This window comes from Spermophilus citellus (assembly GCF_964194105.1).
Source record: "Spermophilus citellus genome assembly, chromosome: 17".
In the NCBI taxonomy this organism is placed as follows: domain Eukaryota; kingdom Metazoa; phylum Chordata; class Mammalia; order Rodentia; family Sciuridae; genus Spermophilus; species Spermophilus citellus.
In genome coordinates this window covers 25,516,758-25,542,669 of record NC_138199.1, presented here as the reverse complement: position 1 = coordinate 25,542,669, position 25,912 = coordinate 25,516,758, and the positions used below count along the sequence as shown (strand labels likewise).

The following is a 25,912-nucleotide window of genomic DNA, read 5'->3' as shown; positions in this document are numbered from 1 at the left end:
CACCAGACATAGGGACTATTTTAATAAATATTGGGAGTATAACCCAGGATACACTTAAATGTCCTCTTCTGCCAACCCTACCATAAATAAAACAACATTCCCCCTCTCCCTACCAGCTATAGTAGAAGTCTTGCACTGGAAGGATATGCACAAGGAATCATGGTACAACTACAACAAAAGACAGTCCACAAACTACCCCCAAAAGACAGGAAGATGCCAGGAGGGCCCAGATTGAGAATGCTTTTAGGATTTGTCCACTGCTGGCATTTCTATCATGCCCAGGTCATTTACCGTATTTGAGGAGCAGGTTCTGTCTGACCGATGCCATGGATGAGATGAGGGACGAGGCATCATACCCTGTGTCCAGGTGGTCAGTGATGGTACACAGAGAGCTCATCACTTTGGCAACACTTCCTCTTGCTAGTGCAAAAGCCAGAAGAGTCAGTTCCACCTCTGGGGTAGAACAGCAGCTATAAAGAACAGAAACAACAACAACAAAAACAAAAAAGACCTCTTCACTTCCAAAGAATATAAAGAAACCCAGATAGCTCAAAATCATGTAATTGATCAATGAGTGAAATTAATCTGCCATATGCTTTCTTTCTTATCTCTCACTGTTTTTTTTGTTGTTGTTTGTTTGTTTAGTACTTAGGGATTGAACCCAGGGCCACTTAATCATTGAGCCACATCACTGACTCTTTTTTAAAACATTTTATTTTGAGACAGGGTCTGGCTAAGTTGCTTAAGACCTCACTAAGTTGCTGAAGCAGGCTTTGAACTCGAGTTCCTCCTGCCTCAGCCTCCTGAGTCACTGAGATTACAGGAATGTGCTACCATATGCTTTCTATATATTCATCAGAAATACTTTATTAATATCCTTAAGATAACTTAGGGAAAAACTAAAGCAACCCAGGGGAACCAGGGAATTAAATTCCCATTTCTGAAATCATACTCTATAAATACTAAATGATAATCATAAACCAAAAATAAATGAGCTGCTGCAATAAGCCTTTACTATTCAGAAATCTGTGGTAATGAGTTGGCTTGGCTAAAGAGTATGTTTCTTGAGAAGCATGAAATAATTATATTTACTCCCTTCACATTTCACTGCCTTTTTAAATACATCACACTGAAACATTTAAAACTATTTAGATATCAGGGTCTGGTTTGTCTTCTAACACAGTAATGTCCCCAGAGCTCACTGAGGCAGAGCTGAGTGTCCCTACACTAAGTGTTCCCTCGGTCAAACAACCAAGAAGCCCCTTCCCGTTCTATGTAGAATCAGGCCTGAGCCCTGTGCAAAGGTAAGCAGGCTCTGAGGGCAGTGGCCTGGGGATAACAGTGAACTGAGAGGTTTCACATTTTGAACTTTGAGACATCTTTTCCAGATGAATCTAAGGACTTTTCCTCCTGCCTGAATAATTCTAGAGGACAGGTGATACCAATAGGACTAAGGATGAACTATTATTTCACTTTCTCTTCAGCCACAAGATAGAGATCATTTTCAGTAGTAATTTTTAAAAGATTTCCTTTTTAAATTTTGAAAGACTTAGTCGAGTGTGGTGCACACACCTGTAATCCCAGCAGCTTAAAGACAGCCTTAGCAACTTAAGGAGGCTGTAAGCAACTTAGCGAGGCTATAAGCAACTTAGCGAGACCCTGTCTCAAAATAAAAAATAAACAATAAAAAGGGCTGGGGATGTGGCTCAGTAGTTAAGTACCCTTGAGTTAAATCACTGGTACCAAAAAAAAATTTTTTTAATAAAATAAAAAATTTGAAAGACTTAACATGCATACATGCCCTCCACCCCCAACAAAGAGTTTACCTCATCAACCTTGATTTTACCTAGTTATTCTTATGAGGAAGCTGTCCACTTCTTCCAGGACATTGGGAGACAGGAAAGTGGAGAAATCTGTAGATCCTGGTGAGAGGGAAAGTGGAGGCATGTGCTGTAGTGCCTTCCTAGAAAAGTAATAAGCCAAACATGCATTAGACAAAAACATTGTTGTTCTGATTCATCCCTTATAAACAGCCAGTATGCCTACAGAGAACCTAACACAATATAAACCAGCCTTATCCCTAGGAGTCATAGTAGATTAGATTTAGCTAAGTAGTGTAATAGGGTTTCTTTCTTTTTCAAAGTATCATTCCCCTCTGGAAAAGTTTATGGGGTACTCTAGAAGCCAGCATTTATTTTAAGTAGTGTAAGCGAAAGACAAACTACAGAAAATTCAGGGGTTCTTAGGGAATCTGACCTCAGAGGCAAGTGCAGAGTTTAGTTCAATAGGAAGCCTGTTTTATACATAGGCTCTTAAGATCTATGGCATCTAAAAAGGTGTCATGAATTTTATTGTGTTCTAAATAGATCAACACCATCACGTTCTCTATTCCTGTGTGTGTGTCTTGGCCTTTCCACCTTCATGTCTCTTTTAATGTTTCTCTTCCTCATCACCTCTAAATGTTTAGCCTTATCTTTCTGAATCCCCCAAGGACTTGTCTTCTCTGGACTAGTAGTCAACTTTTCTTTTTCTTTTTTTTTTTTTTTTTTAATTTGGGATTGAACCCAGGGGCACTCTACCACTGAGCTACATTCCCAACCCTTTTTATTTTTTATTTTGAAATGGGGCCTCACTAAGTTGCTGAGGCTAGCCTTGATCTGGTGATCCTACTGCTTTAGCCTTCTAAGTCTCTGGGATTACAGATGTGCATCAACACATCCAGCTCATCTAACAAATATATACAACAAATGATTAATGAGTCCTACCACATGTTAGAAGCTATGCTAGGTGAATATACCATGAAAAGCTTGAAGGTATACCACAAGTGGATCAAAAAACCCTCAAAATTCTAGAATTGTCATTTTATGACAATAATAATAATGAGTCCCTGAAACATTTTTATTTTTGCATTTCAAGATACAGCAAAGCTAACACTATGTCAATTTCCCCTCTGCTCTGATTTCCTTCTTGTCCACCTGACAAGCTGTCTTTGGGCTGTATGGCAGCTACACTCAGGTATAGCTCATCAATGAGATCTAAGGCATACAAGTAGCATGTGATCATTTGCTGAGTTTATTTCCACTGATAAAAGTAAACACTTATGTTCCAAATATACTTTTTCTTGCCATAGCAGCAGCCCTGCTAAAGGTGTTGAGCAGGAGTAAGAAGAGAAGTGTGTCTATGCAAGGACAGGGGCAACAGGACTCTGACTATATAGAAAGAGGTTGAGGAAGTAAGTACAAATATGAAGGATGATGGCAGCCAAGTTTGTCACTATCAAAGAAGGCAGTTACAAATCCTGAAAGGGAGAAAACTAGAATGAATTCTGTAGTACTGGATTAGAACTGAAAGTATCAGTGTAAACTCAGTTTTTATTTTCATAGAAAAATAATACAGATATAAATGTTTATACAATATTCCTATACAAATGTATTCTGCCTAGTTATGTCCACTGAAAGGATATGGAAGAAGTAACACCTTGACAGTAATGAATTTGTCCAAAAGCATCATTATCCACTAAAAAGGACCCTGATTCCTTAGAAAAATGTTTGATTCTAGGACTAAGGGAGGGAACACTCAAACCTGCAATGCCTTGTGCTAAAAGCAGCAGCAGGGTACAATAGTGTTCACCTGAGTCCCAGCTATTTGGGAGGCTGAGGTAGGAGTATCACTAGACCCCAAGAGTTTAAAACCAGCGTAGGCTACAGAGTAACACCCCATCTTCCCCACAACACACACACACTGACACGCATACATGCATAAGAGAGAGAGAGAGAGAGAGAGAGAGAGAGAGAGAGAGAGACAGAGACAGAGACAGAGACAGAGACAGACAGACACACCAGTAAGGAAGTATTCTTAAAATGAGGAGGATATTAGCTAGATTGAAGGGGTTGCCACTGGCCAAATCTGGGACAATCTAAGCACCAAACCTGTGGCTAATTATAACCCAGTTAATAAGATTCCATGAGTCTTTTGTGTATGTGTATGTGTGTGTGCAAATGTTCCCCAGTAGATAAGAAATAGGCACAGCACAAGTGACCTCCTAAGACTGAGGTACTCAGTGAGCTGATAAAGACACTGGAGGAACTGTGTAAGGAGAAACAGGAAAGTAGAATGGATGCTTCTTCAAAGTCTGTGAAGTCAGGGCTGGTGATGTAATTCAGCAGTAGAGTGCTTGCCCAGCATGCACAATGAGGCCTGGGTTCAATCCCCAGGACAGCAACAAAATAAAACAGTCTATGAAGAAAGAAGCAATGTGGAGCTGAAAGGTACAAACAGGTAACCAGGGATGAGCTATTGACTGAGCCCTGATGATGGAAGGCTGTTCAGTGACATTCCATAGAGGGGTGGAGAAGAATGAGTGCACCTTGATGGGGTGGAAAACAGAGATCGACTTACTGAGTATTGTGCAGCACTGTCTGGACAAAGGCAGGATTTGTCTCCATAGAAGCCGTTACCAGAGATGTCAGCAGAGACCAATACCATATTGCCGAAGCATCTGAGACTGAGACCCCAGACTTCTTAACTCTCTGAAAGCCAACAGCCCTCAGACCATGAATCCTAGTGTCACATCCATCGCTAAGACAACGCTTTATGTTAATCTGGACATCTGTCAAGCACAAACAACAAATTCAGTATTGGATTGACTTCTTTAGTTCAGTAAATGCTAGGCTCTCAACTAAAAGCAAAATGGTAATTGATGTTTTGAAAAGAAAATTCTGAAGACATACTTTGATGACAGAAATAAATGTGCACAATGGAACTAGTACATAAGAAACCTGTCACAAAACATTGATGAATCCAAGAAATTTAAAGAGTAATTTGTAAAATTAAGGGTGGCTTATCATAGAACTTCTTAAGAACTTGTGAGTTCTGAAAAGTTATAATGCTTCACAAAGAGCATTATAAATCCTGACTGAACACTTGGTGAGAACTTTCTAGAACTCTTCCTAGAATTTGAAATCTGGATTGAGTTATAAAGCAGCTGGCTCATAAGTAGTTGTGCAATCAAGTCCAAACAGAAGACACAGACATGATTCACTTTCAGGAGATGTCACAATTTCTTATTTGAGTTTGGGGGTAGGTGAGAAGTTAAAAAGGACACAAATTAGAGAAAAGAGCACCAAAGGGGGTAAGGCAGAAAGCTTCTACTCCACAAGCTTTACTACTTCTTTGCCTACAGGCAAAAGACAAAGACACTACCTCCCTAGGCCTCAGTTCCTCTGAGCCAAGTAAGAACACTTCTTTTGACCCAGGAAAGCATTAGAAGAAATGAGACAAAACATGAAGTATTCCGGCTCCCTGAATGAAATAAGCCTGGAAAGAAATCACACAATTGTGATTATTTCCAAAAAGCTATGTGTGAAGTAAGGTGTAACAGTATAAAGTTAGAAATATAAATGTACAAGAATAAGAGTGGGTTAAAATTGACTTATTTTTACAACATTAAATAAAGGTGTTCATGAATATATGATACAACAACACATCAAAAAATACCAAAGAACTTGAGTAGATTATTATCATTTTTGTAAAAAGATATGTATAGATAAATGTATATGTGAATATAATGCTTATTTTTTTAAAAAAAAAAAGTGTGTGCATGTGTGTGTATGTGTGTGTGTGTGTGTTTATACATGTGCACATAAATACACAAATACACAAGAAGTTATGGAAGGATTCTCACCAAGGTAGTCATACTGACAATCCCTAGGTAGTAGGATTTGAGTACTTTTGTTTTTCCATATTTTTCTAATTTTCCAATAAAACAAAAGAATAAAATATTTTAAACCAAGAAAAGGTTTTATTGTTTTTCAATAGTTTTAAAAATACTTATGAGGTGAAATAATGATCACTTATGTGTGTGTCATGAGAAGCAAATCAAATCTCAAAAGAAAATTAGCAGCTTTTCTACTTCAAAGGTTCTACTGCTAAAAAATAAAACTTCCCTTCATCTCTTCCCCATCCCCTTAGTTTTGTTTGACTCACAGAGCTGACTGATATTGGCATTTTCCAGCAGTGTCACATAGCCAGTGACATTGCTGGGGATGTGCACATCTCGAACTTCCTGAAGATCGCTGGCACTCCTCCCCACAGCTACTGTCACCTGCTGTGGCATATAACTCTGGTCAGTGGCAGCAACTGCAATGGACAGGTGCCTAAGCACAACATCTGGCTTCATTTTTAAGCTGGAAAACAGAAAGCAGAAACCACAGTGTTTATATGAATGCACCTTGATGGGGTGGAAATCAGAGATCGACTTACTGACTATTGTGCAGCAGTGTCTGGACAAAGGCGGGATTTGTCTCCATAGAAGCCATTACCAGAGATGTCAGCAGAGACCAATACCATATTGCCGAAGCATCCTAGACTTAACTCTCTGAAAACAACAGCCCTCAGACCATGAATCCTAGTGTCACATTCATCACTAAGACAATGCTTTATGTTAATATGGGTCAAAAACAAGACCCATTTCAAAAGTCTGATATTTGATATAACCAAACACTGATTTTTCCTAATAGCAACTAACTTAAATACTGGTTATGAGTTTCAAGGTCCATATGACATTCCCAAATCTCTAAAAAGCCTTTCAGGTTAAGATTAATCTTATATTTCCTTTTCAGTATTAGGATAGGCAGGAAGGGAAAATATGAACAACAAACATTCTAACAAAATTCCTTTACATGCCAAGAAGCAAATTCTAAACTGCATTCCCTAAACTGAGTATATTCCCTTATCTTTAAATTAGGTAGATGGTTAAAGGTCAAAAGTGACCTACCCCTAAAAGAAAATTAGAAAATTGTTTCTATTCCTGCCAATTAAACTTAGCCCATTTTCTGAAGGGAAATGTGAAAATTTAGACAGCAGTTTCAGAACTTCTAGAAATTCCACAGTTTACTGCCAAGAACATCACTCCAGGATTCCTGGCCATCCCACTCTCTTCTGAACTGACTAACTCATACATGAATTTTGAAAAAGTATAGAAGTACAATTACATCTATGTAAAAAAGTTCTTGTCCTTTGTAATATTAATTTTCCTGAGAACTACTGAAAAGGATCTGAAATCAGTATTATAAAAATTTAGTCAAATGTTACTTCTTCCTTTTAAACATCAAATAAAGAAACTATATGTTTATGAATATGTGAACCAAGCTACATGATTTTACATGATTCCTTATACTTGATTGAGGCATCTTTACAGAAAGCTACTCATAAGAAAAAAATTGGGCAATTGAGTACAAAACATTCCAAATTTTAAAAATAATAAGCCAAGCGCAGTGGCGCACATCTGTAATCCCAGCAGCTCAGGAGGCTAAGGCAGGAGGAGTGGAAGTTCAAAGAGAGCCTTAGAAACTTAGCAAGACTCTGTCACTAATAAAATATAGAAAGGGTTTGGGGATGTAGCTCAGTGGTTGAGTGCTCCTGGGTCCAATTCCTGGTACCTAAATAAATAAATAAACGTGCTGTGCTACCTACCGAATCCAGTGTGAACGGGCACTGCCATCTGACTGCCAGTAGGATGATGTTTCTCCATTTGTCATCTTGTCGATGTCAGCAGGGTTGGAGGATGTTTCTATATAAGCATAGCACTTTGTTACTGATTTGAGTTTATCCATCTCTGGGCTTCTGGTTAGATCTCCAGGGCTTTCTGCAGGAAAAATCAGAATTTACCACATGACATCTCTTTCACAAAGAGAAAAAATGGTCATTTAAAATATCTAACAGAAAATGCTTGGTCACTTTGGCACCAGAAACTGTAATGTTCCTTAAAATCTCCTTCCAAAGAACCCATTGGCCAAGAATTGCCCATTATCTCATTATAGTACAATACTCAAATCACTGATATATTTACAAAAGGATGCCAAGAGAAGAAAATGGTTTCTTTTTTTTTTAACTCTATTTTTTTAAACCTTTACTTTATTTATTTGTTTGTTTGTTTGTTTTATGTGGTGCTGAGGCTTGAACCCAGCGCCTTGCACGTGCTAGGTGAGCGCTCTACCACTGAGTCACAACTCCAGACCAGAAAATGGTTTCTTATACTTTGAGTTTACATTTCTTTAATTATGAGTAAGGCTTTTTAAGCCATTTATGTTTCTGAGTTCTCCCTCTTTCATTTTCTTCTGGGTCACTAGTCTATTAAGTAATGCACTTTATACATTGTATCATGTGTATACACCATATAATAGCTAACATTTACTTGAGTGTTTACTGTGAGTCAGGTTTTTCTGTTTGTTTGTTTTGTTTTGGTGGTTCTGGGGATTTAACCCAGGGGTACTTTACCACTGAGCCACAACCCAGCTCCTCTCTAGTACTCTTATGATTTTCTCTCCAGTTGAACTTTTTGATAAATCTGAAATCTATTTTAATGAGTGAAATGAAATAAGAATCTAGTTTTATTTTTTTCTCCAAATGGCTAAATAGTTGCCCTAACCCTATTTGCTGACAACTCATCTTTTCCATTCTAATTTATATAGCTGATTTTATCTGATTCTACAGTTCCACATAAACTTGGATCTATTTCTGAACCCTATTATGTGCCATAGACCTGTCTAAACACCTCAACTTCTGTTACCATCACTAAGTGAGTCTGAGGTAGTTTCTCTCATTTATTTAATATATATTCCTTAAATAAATATTCTACTATGTGACAGAGGAGTCTCAGTTACAAAGGATAAGGAACCAAAAAAAAAAAAAAAAAAGCAACACAGAACAGCCAGGCACAATGGTGCATGTCTGTAATCCCAGCTGCTTGAGAGGCTAAGGCAGGAGGATCATGAGTTCAAAGCCAGCCTCAGCAAAAGTGAGGGTCTAGGCAACTCAGTGAGGCCCTGTCTCTATATAAATTACAAAATAGGGTTTGGGATGTGGCTCAGTGGTTGAGTGCCCCTGAGTACAATCTCTGGTACAAAAAACAAACAAACAAACCCCCCCCCCCCACAGAACATAGGTAACAAATAATGCTAAGACTTCAAATAATCAGTGCTATGTAAGTCATTTAAACCTACAAGGTAATATTAATCAGAAGTTGGAAACTGAGGAAATGGAGGCAGGGACTATTAATTAGAGTAATGAAAAAAGGTAATGTCATATCTAAACTGAGAGATGAACGATGAGAAACTAAATCTGGCTGTGTGGAAGGAAGGAAGGAAGGAAGGAAGGAAGGAAGGAAAGATCGATCACATTAGGCTACAAACTGGTTTCTATTACGTTTTCAGAAATAAAGGCTGGGACAATGACTGGCTCATCTTATTAAATGCATGGTTTAGAAGAAACAATGATAGAGTCAGGAGAATCTCCTATGTACATACCCTTTTCTTTTTGTACCAGTTGATCCAGAGACTCCTTTAGAACCGAAGACCGCATGGTGCACATGTTATTGCAGTGGTCCAACATCGGGTAGGGAATTACCATGCTAGAGATCCGATTGCGATGCAGGAAGCGAAGTATCATTGATGAGTGAACACCAAGGCCTTCTTTTGACTCTGAAAATATGTCTATAAAACCTAAAGAGATAAAATACATTTTTGGTGTTTTGGGGAAGCTACTATAATAGTTTCCACATTCCCTGTCTGGTGGCCCATCTGAATTGGCTGAACTAAAAGCAGTTATTAACAGCCTTCATTGATATTTTCAGCCTTAATTATTTAAAGATCTAAATAAGTTTTAAAGAAACGAACCATTGGCAATCTCAGTTTAAGAATTATTTTCATTTTTGTTGGATAGACTTCAGAAGATAAAGAACAATGATTATTTGTTTTAATTCAAGTGTTAAAAATGTATAAGCAAAAGGGAGAGAAAAGGGATATTGCATGGAAATGGAAGGAGACCCTCACTGTTATACAAAATTACATATAAGAGGTTGTGAGGGGAATGGGAAAATAAACAAGGAGAGAAATGAATTACAGTAGATGGGGTAGAGAGAGAAGATGGGAGGGGAGGGGAGAGGGGATAGTTGAGGATAGGAAAGGTAGCAGAATACAACATCACTAAAATGGCATTATGTAAAAATGTGGATGTGTAACCGATGTGATTCTGCAATCTGTATTTGGGGTAAAAATGGGAGTTCATAACCCACTTGAATCTAATGTATGAAATATGATATGTCAAGAGCTTTGTAATGTTTTGAACAACCAATAAAAAAAAAGTATTCAACTTTCCAATTAAATTCTGATAATTGGGCTGGGGTTGTGGCTCAGTGATGGAGTGCTCACCTAGCACTGGGTTCAATCTTCAGCACCACATAAAAATGAAATAAAGATATTGTTTGCACCACCAACTAAAAAACTTAAAAAGAAAAAAAATCTGATAATTACTATATCTCAGAATAAAATAAATGTTCCTTTTCTAAAAACAATTTATTTAAATAAAGTTTTCCATCTCCATATTTATTCCACATGGTAGATAGCAAGGCATGAGGGAGATCAGTAATCTATCTATAAAGTAGCTTTTTTAGGAACACTGATCATTTAAAAAAAATGTATAAGCAAGTAAATATTAACTAGAGATTTTTGTTTCCTTAGGTTTTCTCAGGGCTGAGGACTGAACTCAGGGCCTTGCATGTGCTCTGTGACTAAACTAATCTCCAACCCTTAAATAGAGATTTTTAAAGATATAGGATATAGGCTAGGGATAGAATTTATTGCATTACAGAGTAAAAACACAGCTGGTTTTATATTAAGTTACAATACAACTACTGCCATTACCATGACCTCTGATGATGTTTCAAAACATATAAGGTACTTGCATGCATATCCTCATTCAGTCCTCACAAGGTGTAGACAGGGAAGGTAAAGGTATCCTTGGTTACAATTGATGAAATGAAGCTCAGGTAACATAACAATATGTCAACAAGAAAAGGGTAAAATAAAGTTGGGCACAGTGGTGCCCACCTGTAATCCCAGCTACTTGGGAGGCTGAGGCAGGAGGACAAGTTTGAGACCAGCCTGGAAAATTTAATGAGACCCTGTCTTAAAATAAAATAAAATAAAATAAAATAAAATAAAAAGGGCTGGGTATGTAGTTCAGAGATAGAACATTTGTGGGTTCAATCCCCAGTATCAAAAAAAGAAAAAGAAAAAAGAAAGAAAAGAAAGGAACAGAATGGGGAACACTTCCTCACACTCCCTTTGATGCTCCTTCCAACATTCTCGTCTTTCTCCCCAGTGTGACTCCTCTGAATTTGCCCCTCTGTTCACCCTCTGCCCTCAACACCTCCTGCTCAAATGCCCTAAACAGATGTGATAAGTGACTCCCTGGCTGCCTCCCATGTAACATCATTCCAGGTAATCTTATAAGACACAAAACAGACCATATATACCTCTGTTTAAAATCTTTCCCTGGTTCCTCATAACCTATATTAACACACCTCAAACAAAGTGGCTCATAACCTAGGAGTGCTAGGGTTAAGGGAAGGGAGGATAAACATGATAGTTTGTTGTTTTTTTTTTCCTGGAGATTAGATATATTTGTGGATTGGGGAAGGTTTTTTTGTTTGGTTTAGTTTTGGTTTGGGGTTTTAAACTTCCAATGAATCACGTAACACACATAACAAAAAGTACAAATAATTGTATAGTTAAAGAGTTTTCACAAATTGAAAATACCCATGTAAGCAACCCCATATCAAGAGTCCAGAGGGCTGAGGATGTAGCTCAATGGTACAGTGCTTGCCTAGCATGTGTGAGGGCCTGTGTTCAATCCCCAATACAAGGAAAAACAAAACAAAACTCCAGAAGTCTCTAGAGGAAGCTGTCTTCAATAGTATAAGAAACAGATTCATTATGCAGAATGAAACTCTGTATTAATTTTTAAGATGAAACATGAAGCTGAGGATAAATTTTACACTTGAAATAGCCTAGTTCAACTATGTGCAATCTATATCCCCAATGCCTAGAGACAGCTGATTTATGAAAACTCAAAAAGTCCAGCTAATCCCTCCCCACCCACAGGAGGACCCAGGCCTCATATTCATATCACTGCTGATGCTGCACTGAGTTGCTCAGAACCCACATCAAAAAACATACTGGCTGAGTGTGGTAGAGCACACCTATAGTTCCTGTAATCTGGGAGGCTGAAGCAGGAGGATCATAAGTTCAAGATCTGCCTCAGCAACTTAGTGAGATCCTGTCTCAAAATAAAAAATAAAAAGGGTTGGGATGCAGCTCAGTGAAAAAGCACCCTTAGGTTCAATTCCAGAATAAAACAAAATAAAATGGCAACCACAAAAACACTAAAACAACCCTCCAGAATGATGGGGAAATCTGTTCAGATGTTGAAATATTAAGTAAATGAATGAATTGGTTCAATGAATTTAGTAAAATGCACCACTACAATGGGATACAAAAGGAACTAGTCTTAATATAGGAGGATATCAGAGAGAGGAATTAGAAAACTGTGAGATGCCAATACAGAGGTGACTTCAGCTTACAAAGGTTTGTCCTAAGACGGTGATAATGCAATTCTTTTAAGTTGAGTGTTGATGGAAATCTTTTAGTAGAAAGTCCTAAGTCATGTACCTACTGTGTAAGCATTTTGGGATCTGGACTCTGAATTTTTCTCTACCCTCTTTTGCCCCTGGCCCCAGGCATCAGCACAACAGTGCAATAGGTACTAACTGTTGATAGATTCCCTGGTGCATACTCCCTTTCTCTTCTCCAGAAAAATCTCACTAAAGTATACACATAAAGATCCTGCAAAACAATGCAAAGATGACAGTAATATGTAAATGCTAAAATATATATCAGCCAAATGCAACTCCAAGTATAATTTATTTATTTACTTATTTTTTGGTGCTGGGAATTGCTTTGCCAGAGAGCTACATCTCCAGCCCTTTTCATTTTTTTAATTTTGAGACAGGATCTTGCTAAATTGTTCAGGTAACCTTGAACTTGGGATCCTCCTGCCTCAGCTTCCCGAGTCACTGGGATTATAGACACATGCGACCTCGCTTGGCTCACAGTATAATTTTAAAACTGCCACGAGACTAGAAAAAATGCTAATATGTACAGGCTACCTATAATGCCCTATAAAAATTACATAATTAAAGACAACTTAAGGAGGAATGGAAGTATGCATTCTTCATTAAAATACAGATATCCTTCCCTAGCTCAATACATCACTCAGCAGTAAGCCAGAGGGGTCAAAAGAACTAGGTTTACATTTGTCTATCAAATCTATTTTGCCTCCACTGCTGCCCTAGCTATAGTAAGTATTCTATTTTTTTTAAGAGAGAGAGAGAGAGAGAGAGAGAGAGAGAATTTTAATATTTATTTTTTAGTTCTCGGCGGACACAACATCTTTGTATGTGGTGCTGAGGATTCAACCCAGGCGGCACGCATGCCAGGCGAGCATGCTACCGCTTGAGCCACATCCCCAGCCCGATATAGTAAGTATTCTAACACAGAGTGTACAGAGCAGGAAAAATTCTTAGGTAAGATGAACTGCAACTAAAAGGAAGACGTACAATGTTTTTTTCCCCTTGAAACTCAACTGTTTTCTCTTTAGTTTTTTTTTTTTTCTGATTCTGTCTTTACATGAGTCAGAGCTCCCAAAGAAAATCATTCAAAAATAGGCTAAGTTTTTCTGTATGTACAAGATAGAAGCAGCAATGCTTACTTTTAATTTATTTATTCTTAAATTTCAAAGTAATAGCTTTCTACTAAGTACAAAAAAAAAAAAAAGTCAAATGTGAGGACAGCAGAATTAAAAGAGAAGGTCCCTGTCCTCGTGAAACTCATAGTACAAGAATGAAGACAGACATTTAACAAATAATTGTATCATTTGTTAATAAATTATAATGCTAATATGTTCCAGAAAAGAAATGCAGGAGGGACAGAGAAGTCTCTTGAAGAGTGAATAGAAGATCCACTAAGGAAGGCAGCCTTTTGACAAAGGTTCACAAAAACAGTAGAACTGGGGAGTCATCATTATAATGGGGAATGAAAGAGATGGCTACGCTGAATACTAGTTTAGATCATGTGCCCAGTGAACGCTAGTGGGGGAACTTTATTCATTGTGCCAATAAGCTTGCCCAATTTCAAGATTGTCTAATTTCAATTTAAAGCACAATAAATTAATTTTGGTTCTAAGAGAACACTTTTGAGCATTTGAAAATCCCATGAAAGTCTTACCTGGAACAAGAGAGCAGGCTTGTAGCTGTCTGATGACATGGCTTAGCTCCCCCTGAAGATTAGCTCCACTGAAATTCTTGAGGGCCTCCAACATGTTCTCAGCATCAACAGTACCATCACCCTCAGCATCAAACTGGGCAAAGGCCTATAAAACAAGGATGCAAAAAAATCTGCACTGTTTCAATTTTTAATTTTTTTTTATAATTCTCAAGACCAATGATTTTTTATTTTGTTTTATTGTTTTGGTTGCAGGGAGAAGAGTCTCTATTTATCATGCAAAGAACAAATAAATTCAGAATCATAACCCTCACTGTGCTTTGTAGGACATATTATCAGTATACACATACATGCCATTTTTGCCATCTTATCTCATCTCATCTCTCCTCCAAGGAGATGCCCCTCCCCAACAAATAATTTGAAAAGAAAGAATCTACTGCAAAATTTTTCAATGGTTGCACAGTGTCAAACAAAAAGCAAAACTTAAAAAAATTGGCTTAGAGTAGCACCTCAGGTTTATCTAGGATTTTTCTTTTAAACAATCTTTGTACTCAGTGACTTAGGAAGCTAAGGCAGGAGGATCACAAGTTCAATGTCAGCCTCATCAATTTAGGGAGGCACTAAGTAACTTAGCAAGACCTGGTCTCAAAATTTACAAAAAAAAAAAAAAAAAAGGTCTGGGGATTTAACCCACTTTATCATTGCCTCTGGGTTCAGTCCCCAGTACTAAAATAAAACAAAACTCTTTGGAGCATGGTGCAGTGGCACATGCCTGTAATCCTAGAGACTTGAGAAGCTCAGGCAGGAGGATCACAAGTTTGAGGACAGCCTGAGCAACTTAGGGTGACCCTAAGCAATTCAGCAATACACAGTCTCAAAATAAAAAATACAAAGGGCTGGGAATGTGGCTCAGTGGTTAAGAGCCCTTGGATTCAATCTCCATACCAAAATAAAAATAAAAACTTTCTTTGGACATTCTTTTTTTTTTTTCCTTCTTTTTCAGCTTCTTGATCTGAAAAATGGAATAAAAATTGCCAAACTCACAGACAGCTACTTTCATAATGGACACGTGAACAGAGTTCAATACAGTGAAAGCCATTTGCAGTACAGTGTTCCCTTCCTCCTTTCTAATAGGCAGCCTCTGGTAACCCTGACCTCATTCCCTCTCATATCCTACAAGACCTTTCTCTTGGAACAGCTACACCCTCTACCTGGATCTCAGTTCCTGCCTCATTGTGGCTTCTATCCTGTTGTGATACTTGTACTCCCAAACCTCATTACCATGAAATACTCTGGAGTTACTGGTCCTCTTTGCCAAGTAAGCCTTTTTCTTCCTTAAAACTTTTCCTTATTTCACTGCTCTATAAAATATGGAAATATCCTATTGAGGTTTCATGACACAGTAGTTCTATTTCCGTCCCAACACAGATCTCTGAACAATACAGTGTTTAATAGGAACAAATGCAAATTCCTGTGCTTGAGCCCAAAAACCATGAGCATGAGTGCAAGATGCGGGACAGAGAGCTAGAAGTGATGTGCAAAATAAAGATGGCAGCATTCTTTTCGTCTCTAATCAACCTGACACAGAGTATCCAAAAAGTTAACAGGTTCAAAGACTACATTAATCAAGTTAAAATGTTCCAAAGGAGAGATCTTGTTCTCCTCTGATTAGAACTAACTGGGAAAGCTGAGTGAAGTTATATACCAAAAGAAATGAAATAAGAAGACCAGAAATTAAATTATAGCCTGTGGGGACCAGCTCCATGGAATCTTTTTTTTTTTTTTTTTTTTTTAAATGGTGCTAGGGATTGAACCCAGGGACTTGTGCAAGCACTTTACCAACTGAGCCATATCCCCCACCCCTCCATGGAATCTTAAATATCAACATTTATTTTGTCTTCACTTTCTTTTCCTTTCTCTCTCTTCTTTTTCCCTGCCTTTGTACCTCTTTCTCGGTATTGCTGAGGATCAACCCAGGGCTTCACATACACTAGTGAAGCACTCTACTACTGAGTTATTTCCCTGGACCATGGACTCTTTGCAATGGAGAAGAAATAGTAGGAAGTAACAGAATCCTTCTCTTTAAATATGATGAGCTATTATGGGAAGGTGGGAAAGTAGTGGTTGAAATTAACTTCATCAAATAGAAGTTAGAGGGAAAAGCTGGACTTGTTTTTTTTTCAGTATATAAAATGGATTAGGCAGCTCTAAGAAGGAATGTCCACCCCATCCCTCAGAGTTTCAGAGGAACAGCCAGACAACCAACCATGTATTAAAAAAAGTCATACTTAATATACTTACCTCTGTTTCCCCATAAAGTCCCATTAAGACAATATTATAAATGGATTTCCTATTTTTTGAAAGCACAAGGACAAAGAAAATAGGAGATAATGCAATAGCTACAAAATTTTGGAAGCTGAGAAATAGACAGATGGGTAATACCAAGTAGGCTGACCCAAGAAAGTGGGATCCTACACTGGGAGTGGGTAATCTGAGAAACAAACTGCTTTATACTGCAAGACTCCAGAAGCTTAAGATTTGGTAGAATAGGTACTACAGAAGATGGAAATGATTAATCAAAGTTCATTTTAAAAAGCAGTTATAGGGCTGGGGATGTGGCTCAAGAGGTAGGGCGTTCGCCTGGCATGCGTCCGGCCCGGGTTTGACCCTCAGCACCACAAAGATGTTGTGTCTGCCAAAAACTAAAAAATAAATATTAAAATTCTCTTTCTCTCTCTCTCTCAAAAAAAAAAAAAAAACAGTTATAAATCCCAGCTACTCTGGAGGCTGAGGCAGGAGGATTCCCTGGCCACCTGGGCAACTAAGTGAGACCCTCAAAATAAAATTTAAAAAGGGCTAGGAATGTTGCTCTGTGGTGGAGCATTTGCCTATGGTATATGAGACCCTGGGCCCACTTCTCAGCACCACAGAAAAAGAAAAGACTGGATGCCGATCTTAAGGAGTCACTAGCTATTTTGTTTTGTTTTTGAGTGGAAAGAATGTTATTATTTTGTGGGTTTTTTTTTAAAGAAGTTCTTACTTTTTGGAAATACATAATGACATTTATGGATAAAATAATATGATGTCAAGATTTGCTTCAAAATAATTTGAATGGGAGAAATTAGTAGGTGAAGTCTTCTAATCAAATAAAATTGGTCTTGAGTTGGTAAGTGCTGAAACTGGCTAATAGGTACATGGGAGCCGCTCTACTCTTATTTCTACTTTATGCTTAAATTTTTTCTGTTAAAAAAAAGAAAAGGCAGATTCCCCTCCCAATCTTATAGAAGCCTGGAGTTGATTCTGTGGAGAGCAGTCCAGAGTGTGAAGCAGGAAATACAGAAATACCAGGCACAGCTGAAAGTGAGAACCCCAATGCTGAAAATAAGGGAATTGATGCTCACTTGCTAAATATGTCAAAACTCAACCTCCCCTCAGCGATCTCAGAATGCTAGCACATGGTCCCATACCCTTATCAGTAGGAGAAGGAAGAATCTTCTCTGTGGAACCTGACAAGCCCTAGGGAATAGCCCTGTAGAATCTGAAAAGGAGTTTCCCAGTGAAAGGGCCCAGCCAATTCACCTGACATCAAGGTTCACCAGTCAACAAGCCAGATATATGGAGCATCCAAATTTTAAGTTCTTAGTCCTCATTCTTTAGTGAGTGGACAATCCAGAACCAGGAGACACTTGAGAAAAGCTTTAATGTGAAACACCAAGAGAGAAATGAGAAGAAAAGGAAGACTAAGCAAGGAGAAGAAAACTTCAAAAGGATGATCAATGTCCTCATAAAATTGTTTTAAAAGACATTTTAATTCTACTTTCACAATTTACCATAAAATTCACTGTTAAAATGTATAATTCACTGGGTCTTAGTATATTCAGAGATGTGCAACCACTACCACCAGTATCAGATAAAATAAGATATTGCAACCATGAAAGAATAGGAGACTATTACTGAAGAGAATATATTGAGAAAATTCTTTTAAAAAATATTCTTTAGTTGTCAATGGGCCTTTATTTCAATTATTTGTATGTGGTGCCAAGAATCGAACCCAGTGCCTCACACATGCTAGGCAAGTGCTCTACCACTGAGCCAAACCCCAGCCCCTGAGAAATTTTTTTAAGGGGGGGGGAGGGAGGGAGAGAGAAAGAGAGAGAGAGAGATTTTTTTAATATTTATTTTTTAGTTTTCGGCAGACAACATCTTTGTTTGTATGTGGTGCTAAGGATCGAACCCGGGCCACACGCATGCTACCACTTGAGCCACATCCCCAGCCCCTGAGAAAATTCTTAATGCTTTTAAAAATAAAAATATCACAAAGAAATCAACACCTTTAGAAAGGCTGGAAGGTAAAGTTAACTAAAGGGCCAAAAAGTAGAGCAAAAAGACAAAAATTATAGAAACTGAGAGAGAAAAGAGAAAAAAATCAGGGGACTGGTCTAGGAAGTCCCACTTCCAAATAACATGAGTCCCAGAAAGATGGAACACAGAAAAGGAAGGGAAGGATATCACAAAAATTATGATTCCCCTATCTAAAGGGTGTGAATTTGGAAACTGAAGGAGCTGAATAATCGGCACCATGGATGAGAGTATATCACAACAAAATGTCATAACAACAAAGTGAAAGAGTTCCTATTTCTGGGAAGAAGAAAGTTTCCTCACAAAAGGTCAACAACCAGAGTAGGGTGGATTCGGCAGTCACACTGGAAGCCAGAAGGCAAAGGCAGCAGTGCTTACAACATTTTTGCCCAGTTCTAAAAACAGAAGTTAATACTCTGCCAAAATACTGTGGGAGAGTAGAATAGAGACATTCTTACACGTGCAGAGTTCTCAATAAATGAACTACTTAATGTTCCCTTTTCCAAAAAGCTACTAGAGGATATGGCTACCAGAATGAACATATCAAGAAAGGGAAAGAATGAATGGGATCCAACTAGAAGAAAAAAATGAATCCTTATGATGATGGAGATTCTAAGACACAGCACGGCTGATCTAAACTAAATCAGAGCAGAAAGCTCTGGGAAATATTTCTTTGAGAAGACAGAACTGACACAATATCCATGTGTCTGAATACATTCAATATTTTTTGTTAGATGAAATTCAGGCAGACAATCTGGGATTGAATTAATGATAAAATACATGAAAAATAAAAGTACCAATTCAGGGGTTGGGGGTACAGTTCTGTGGTAGAACACTTGCCTGGAGTGTGTGGGGCCATGTGTTTCATTCTTCGCACCACAAAAAAGAAAAGAAAAAGAAAAAAGTACCAGTTCAATTGTTAACTCTAGAGCAAACAAAAGAATTCATAAGTAAACTATTTTCATAGCGTGACTCAGCTATGAAAAGAATTTACATAGTCATAATAACATAAACCTCAAAGGGTGATCTAAACAAAATTGATACAATCCCAGGAGGCCAAGAGATGTGCAGGTGTGGGCACGGGAAGGTAAATGACAACTAAGTCTCGGGACTGGCGACATAGCTCAGTTGGTAGAGTGCTTACCTCGCCTCATGCACAAAGCCCTGGGTTCAATCCCCAGCAAAACACACACACACACACACACACACACACACACACACCCCTAGGTCTCATCTATGCTGGGAATAAAATGGAAAAAGCCCCATACTGAAAATTCTGTAACACAGAGATAAATATTCAAGAACCAAACTAAAAAGTAACAGCTCTCTAGGAGGAAAACATGTTTTTTGTTTTAAGTCTCATGATCTTGAAACCATGGATAACTGGTAAAAATAAAAACTGAAATTTTAAAGTATCCATTTCAAGCATCCGATGGAATAAGTAACTTTTTAAAAAGCTTAAAGCATTATATTGGGCTGAAGGTATAGTTCACTAGTAGAGTAGTTTGCCTAGAATGCATGAGACACTGGGTTTGATCCCCAGCACTGGGTGGGGAGGGTTATAATATTTTCTCTCCTCTAAACAAAATTTTATATACAATGGATATACCACAATAAAAGGAGATTTTGGGACAACTGGATAAATTTGAATATAGACTGCACATGATGTTAAACAGAAATGTATCATTGCAAAGGTGAGGAACATTAATTGAAAAAAGTAGGTTACAAAAGAATATAGATTGAATAAAAAGCATGGAAGTACTTCCCACACTGACACAAAATATAAAAATGTATAAAAAAGCATGTGTGCATTTCCCTTATTGATACAAAATATATAAATGTGTATGCATATAAAGGGCTTACTGATAGAACATGCACCAAGGCCCTAGGTTCAATCACTAATGTCACAAAAAAATGAGGGAAAAACCCCAGAATAATACAAATATGTTAACAATGGTAGTGTGTTTTATATTTTCCTGTTTTTGCTCATCTGTATTTTTAAAATAATTTTTAGTTGTAGACAGACACAATAACTTTATTTTTATTTATTCTTTATGTGGTGCTAAGAATTGAACCAGATGCCTTACACATGCAAGGTAAGTGCTCTGCTACTGAGCCACAACCCCAGCCTCCCTGCTCCTCCATATTTTTAACCTTCTGTAATCTACATATGTTGCTTTTGTAATAATAAAAGAAAAATTTTAGGATGGGGGGGGGTTTACCTCCATGGTATAACATTTGCCTAGCATGCACAAGGCTCTGGGTTTAATCCCCAGCAACACATATACACATACACATACCACCCCCACACACACAAAGAAAGAAAGAAAGAAATTTTAAGCCCAACCCAAATATAAAAAGTGGAGCCACTAGAGTAAGAAGAAAGGTGTCCTGAGGCTCCACGGTGTCAATACTACAGTACTAGGTAATACCTACTTCTCAACTCTCCAGCATTATAGTATATGAGAAAATGATATTTGTATGACTCGGGGTCTGGTGGGATTAGCACAGCTGTAACCCATTCAATAGGAATGACAAAGACTGGGGAACTCTAACTCATATGTTAGATACTGTTCAAAACATTTTATGTGCATAATATCACTAATTCTTTATAATAGTAGTGATACTTACTATTAACCTTCCCATTTTGTAGCTATAAAAGAAACCTGCCCCAGTTCACATATCTGATATTGAATCAAAGTTCCCTGCCTCCATTCTCCATTCTTTGATCAGAAAACCTCTGAAGTTTCTTGCACTTAGGAGACCACATGCTTAAAGACCTGTCTAAAGCATAGGGGAGGCTGAGGCAGGAGGATTTCGAGTTCAAAGCCAGCCTTAGCAACTTAGCAAGGCTAAGCAATTCAGCGACACCCTGACTTTATTTTTTTTTTAAGAGAGAGGAGAGAGGAGAGAGGGGGAAGAGAGGGAGAGAGAGAGAGAGAGAGAGAGAGAGAGAGAGAGAGAGAGAGAGAGAGAATTTTTAATATTTATTTTTTAGTTCTCGGCGGACACAACATCTTTGTTGGTATGTGGTGCTGAGGATCGAACCCAGGCCGCACGCATGCCAGGTGAGCGCGCTACCGCTTGAGCCACATCCCCAGCCCCACCCTGACTTTAAATAAAATATTTTTTAAAATGGCTAGGGATGTGGCTCAGTGAGTGCCCATGGGTTCAATCTCTGGTACAAAAAAAAAAAAAAAAAAACTCTGAGCTCTCTCTTTTCTCCATCCAACTCCAAAGAACTTGCCTCAGCCTGCAGGCAGCATAAGATAGGGCTCAGATTCTCATCCATTCCTGTTTAACCCACATCAGATCATATTGCATACATGAAAATGGAGACCTAAGTCATTGCAAAACAAAACTGTGCATTTAGACCAACAGAATGCAATGAACTGACTTAAATATGAAGGCTACATGCTGGTTCAACAAAAGAAACACACTCCATCAAAAGTCCAAAAATCTGGATCTGGTCTCTGTTCTTCCATTGGTCTACTGAGTGGGTCACCTATCCATTTACAGCCTCAGGGTACTCATCTGTAAGACTGTCTGACATTCCTTGTCTAAGTAAAGTATTAAATGTCTGTCACACAGCAACTGGAATAAATAGCACAGCCCATTACAACATTTATGAGTATGTAGCATGGCAGGCACTATTCTAGGCACTTTACATCAACTAATTCACTTACTCCTTGCACCAATTATATAAGGCAGATGCTATTATTCTGCTTATTTTACAAATGAGGCAACTGAGAAACACAGTGGTAAAGTAAGGTCATCAAGGTCACCTGGCTTAAGAATGGTAGAACTAGGATTTGGCCACAAATAGGTTGGCTCTAGGCCCAAGTTTCAAGCTCAGTCCAAAGAACAGTAGTGGCAGGGACAAATTCATAAAGTGAAAAGTGTCTGACAGCATTAACAGGCTAACTACACATCCATTCAGGATGTTATGGAAGGGTAAGGAGAGGGACAGTCTATATGCAATGACTACTAGGGTCCCAGACAGCTCAGACTCTTAATGAGGTGCCAAAGGAGTATCATTCACAAAATTTGCTCTCTTCCATCTCTATATATTTGCTGTGTCTTTTAAGAGGAATATCCCTTTCTTCCCTTGCCAGGCAAATTCTTAAGCATCTCACACCTGGTGAAGACGTTCTCAAATGTCATGCTACTAGTTAAGTGCTGTTCTGTGGTCCTTGAAAGCAGAGAGACTTAGGATGGAGCAACAGGCCATCTGAATCATGCCTCAAGCTGCCTTGGTGCTAACCAGATGATGGTGTCAAGGTGGAAAATTCTGAAGAATTAAGAGAAGTAAGGTCCACACACATGACAAGGGAGGTGTTCCATGAGTTAGCACAGGGCTTTGCAGTGGGACAGAGAGAGATGAGGCTGAAGAAGAAGACAGGCTGGCCTGTGGGCTCCAACCATTCAGAGCAATATGTATTTGGTCCCTTAGGCAGTGGGGAGATGAGGGCTCTGAAAAGAAGGTAAGCAATGCTTACAGTCTGCTGTCACTTTGTGGTGCACATACACAGGGCAGAGAAGTACATTTGCATAATTCTATCTGCACAGTTCTTGAGCTCAAAGTCATTCTACGTTTTTTTTTGTTTTTTTTTTTTTTTTTTTTTTTTGATTAATGCTTTTGACCTGAAAATACCAAGATAGGCTTTAGGGTTTTTCTCCAAACTTTCTCTAAACCCAGAAGTAATTAAAAAACCATTTTTAGTTAAAAAAAAAGCTATATTACACTATTTTCTCCGATGCCAATAAATACATTATTAGTAAAAGGCTACAGATAGAATATGAAATATGAAGTTGCAGTGTAATGACTGAGCCTTACTCAATTTGCTAAATCACGCTGAGGCCACTACAAGTGGAACACTTACTAAGCATTGGTTTTAAGCCAGGACTGTGCCAAGACAATGAACAAAGATGAATCAAAATGGCCCTTCCCTCAGAGCTTACAACCCAACGAATTTTACAGTATGAAAAATTAATAAGACCCGTTCATTTAAAATTCTCCCCTGTAAGTCATGTTATCGTCCTGTGCTCAGCACTTTATTCTGCCCTACAGTCTACATGATTTTCTAGAAACATACCCTATTAAGGATACAAATATCTAATCTCTAATCTCTGGGGTCAAATAAGAATTTAATTTTAACTTTCGCTTCTACATAGCAGTCTATTAAATGTTACTCCCTGTGAGCAAACCAAAGAGTCCTTCTCCTGGACCACACCTGCCATAAGAAAAGGTGTGTTGTACTATAAAATGATAAGCTTTCAGACTTTGGTTCCTGGTACAACTCCAAGATCTTCTTTATGACATCATCTCAAGCCACTAAGGTCTCAGATATATGAAAATAAGATAGCTGGGTGGGCTTAAACAGCAATGCAAACTGGGAGGCAAATTAACAAGCATGATATACTTGGGAATTCTTAGCATTATCATAATAAATCATGTACACCCATGATAATTTGCTCTACTCTGTTAGCTTTTTTTTTTTGGGGGGGGGGGTGATTGAACTCAGGGCACTTTACCACCAAGCTACATCCATCCACAGTCCCTTTTTATGTTTTGAGACAGGGTCTCATTTAGTTGGTGAGGCTGACCTCAAACTTTTGAGCCTCCTGCTTGAGTTGCTGGGATTACAGGTGTAGGCCACCATGCTCAGCCTTATGTTAGCTGCTATAAAAATGAATGAAGAGGAAATCACTTGTCATTTCAGTTGTTACAACAAAGACATTTTATCATTTCACAAAACGCTTAAACTTATTTTACATTTTTGGAAATTAGGTGTAGAACTAAATGTATCATACATACAGAAGTTTATTCAAGTCTAAGGACAGAAATATTTTGAAAGCACAGTATCAAATGTATGGCCAATATTTATTTTCTTTGGCTATTTCTGATATAATTGTTGCTCATTTATGGATAGAAGAACCACTGTGAGATTATCACCACCAAGACTTTAAACCTTGGCTTTGAGTCAAAAGTGCCCTCTTCAACTAACCAATGCTAACCAGTTGAGGTCACCAAATATTAGTATCAAACCAAGCCCCAACTCCTCCCATACCAAACCTGAATATGGTAAACAAGCTTCAAGAAAAACACATGACCTTTTTTTTCCAGTTTGCATTATCCCTGCCCAGCCTTCCTTGGCATGAGGGGAAAATTAAAGAGTTTATTATCTACTTTCAAGAGCAAAGAAAAATGAACCCAGAGCACCAGTTCTTAAGGGGGAAAAGAGCACAAATTCTGGAGTCTTTGAAAGATGGTGCCCAAACTTAGTTTCTTATCTTACATGAATCACTGATCCTTTTAAGACCTTAGTTTAGTTCTCTGTTCCATACTTAGTTTGGTACTTGTCATCCACCTGCTCCACAGAGTTGGCCTAAATCATCAGATACCATGTATTTTAGCTGATGTAAAGAGGGAGATGAAATGAAAAACAACTTCCAAGGACACTGTAATCTCAGTGACTCAGGAGTCTGAGGCAGGAAAATCACAAGTTCAAAGCCAGCCTCAGCAACTTAGTAAGGACCTACACAACTTAGCAATTAAAAAGGGCTGGGGGGGTGGCTGGGGATGTGGCTCAAGCGGTAGCGTGCTAGCCTGGCATGCGTGCAGCCCAGGTTCGATCCTCAGCACCACATACAAACAAAGATGTTGTGTCTGCCGAAAACTAAAAAATAAAATATTTTTTTTAAAAAAGGGCTGGGAATGTGGCTGTGTTTGGATACTTAATTTTCCTATGACATAACTCCAGATTGTCCCAGGGATTTTTACAAAAATGAAATAAAAATTTCCAACATTTTATAAATCACCAGTTCAAATGCTATGCTAACGACTCCTTAATGTCAATTTTTGCCACATAGATGATATAATGATCCTGGGATCCTTAATAAAGTAGAACTGTTCATGTTTTCTTCCCATGTAATTTTTAACTGCAACTGAAAGGCTTCTGATTTTAACTATGGACCATGGACCACATCTGAGGGATTATCATTGAGCATAATCTATAGACACAATGTGGATATTTTCTCATAAGGCCCAATACAATCTGCAAATAGATGACTCTATACACCATGCACAGTACACACAAACTCAACAGTCTGACATCTCCACTCAGCATCTGAAACTCACATATCTAAAACATAACTCTTCCTGCTCCAGATTTTACCTTCCCTGAAATGTTTCCGTTCTCAATCAAATAGCAAAACCATCTAATTAGTCTGAACAGTAATGTAGGAATCATCTTTAATTTATTTCTCCTTCTAGTCCTCTACCCATATACAATGTTTCTAAGAACTGTATATTCTACTTAAAAAGGTTAACCACTTCATGTCATTTCACTGCCACCACCCTAGCCCAAGTCACCAAATCTCTCACTTAGACTATGACAATAATCTCTTAACTTTTCTCCTTGGGTCTACTA

At 38.2% G+C, this 25,912-nt stretch overlaps 1 protein-coding gene across 4 annotated transcripts in view; it reads right to left on the bottom strand.

Moving 5' to 3' along the window:
• The window catches only part of ZZEF1 (zinc finger ZZ-type and EF-hand domain containing 1), a 152,737-nt gene that overhangs the window by 123,093 nt on the left and 3,732 nt on the right, over positions 1-25,912 (bottom strand). For all 4 annotated transcript variants that reach the window (XM_081270831.1, XM_081270830.1, XM_081270833.1 and 1 more), the window contains exons 2-8: positions 14,124-14,268; positions 9,306-9,500; positions 7,474-7,645; positions 5,986-6,185; positions 4,399-4,609; positions 1,847-1,963; positions 292-470 (exon numbers count right to left, since the gene is read on the bottom strand). In XM_081270831.1, coding sequence (XP_081126957.1) covers positions 292-470; positions 1,847-1,963; positions 4,399-4,609; positions 5,986-6,185; positions 7,474-7,645; positions 9,306-9,500; positions 14,124-14,268 — 1,219 coding nt within the window. The remainder of the gene's footprint in view (positions 1-291; positions 471-1,846; positions 1,964-4,398; positions 4,610-5,985; positions 6,186-7,473; positions 7,646-9,305; positions 9,501-14,123; positions 14,269-25,912) is intronic.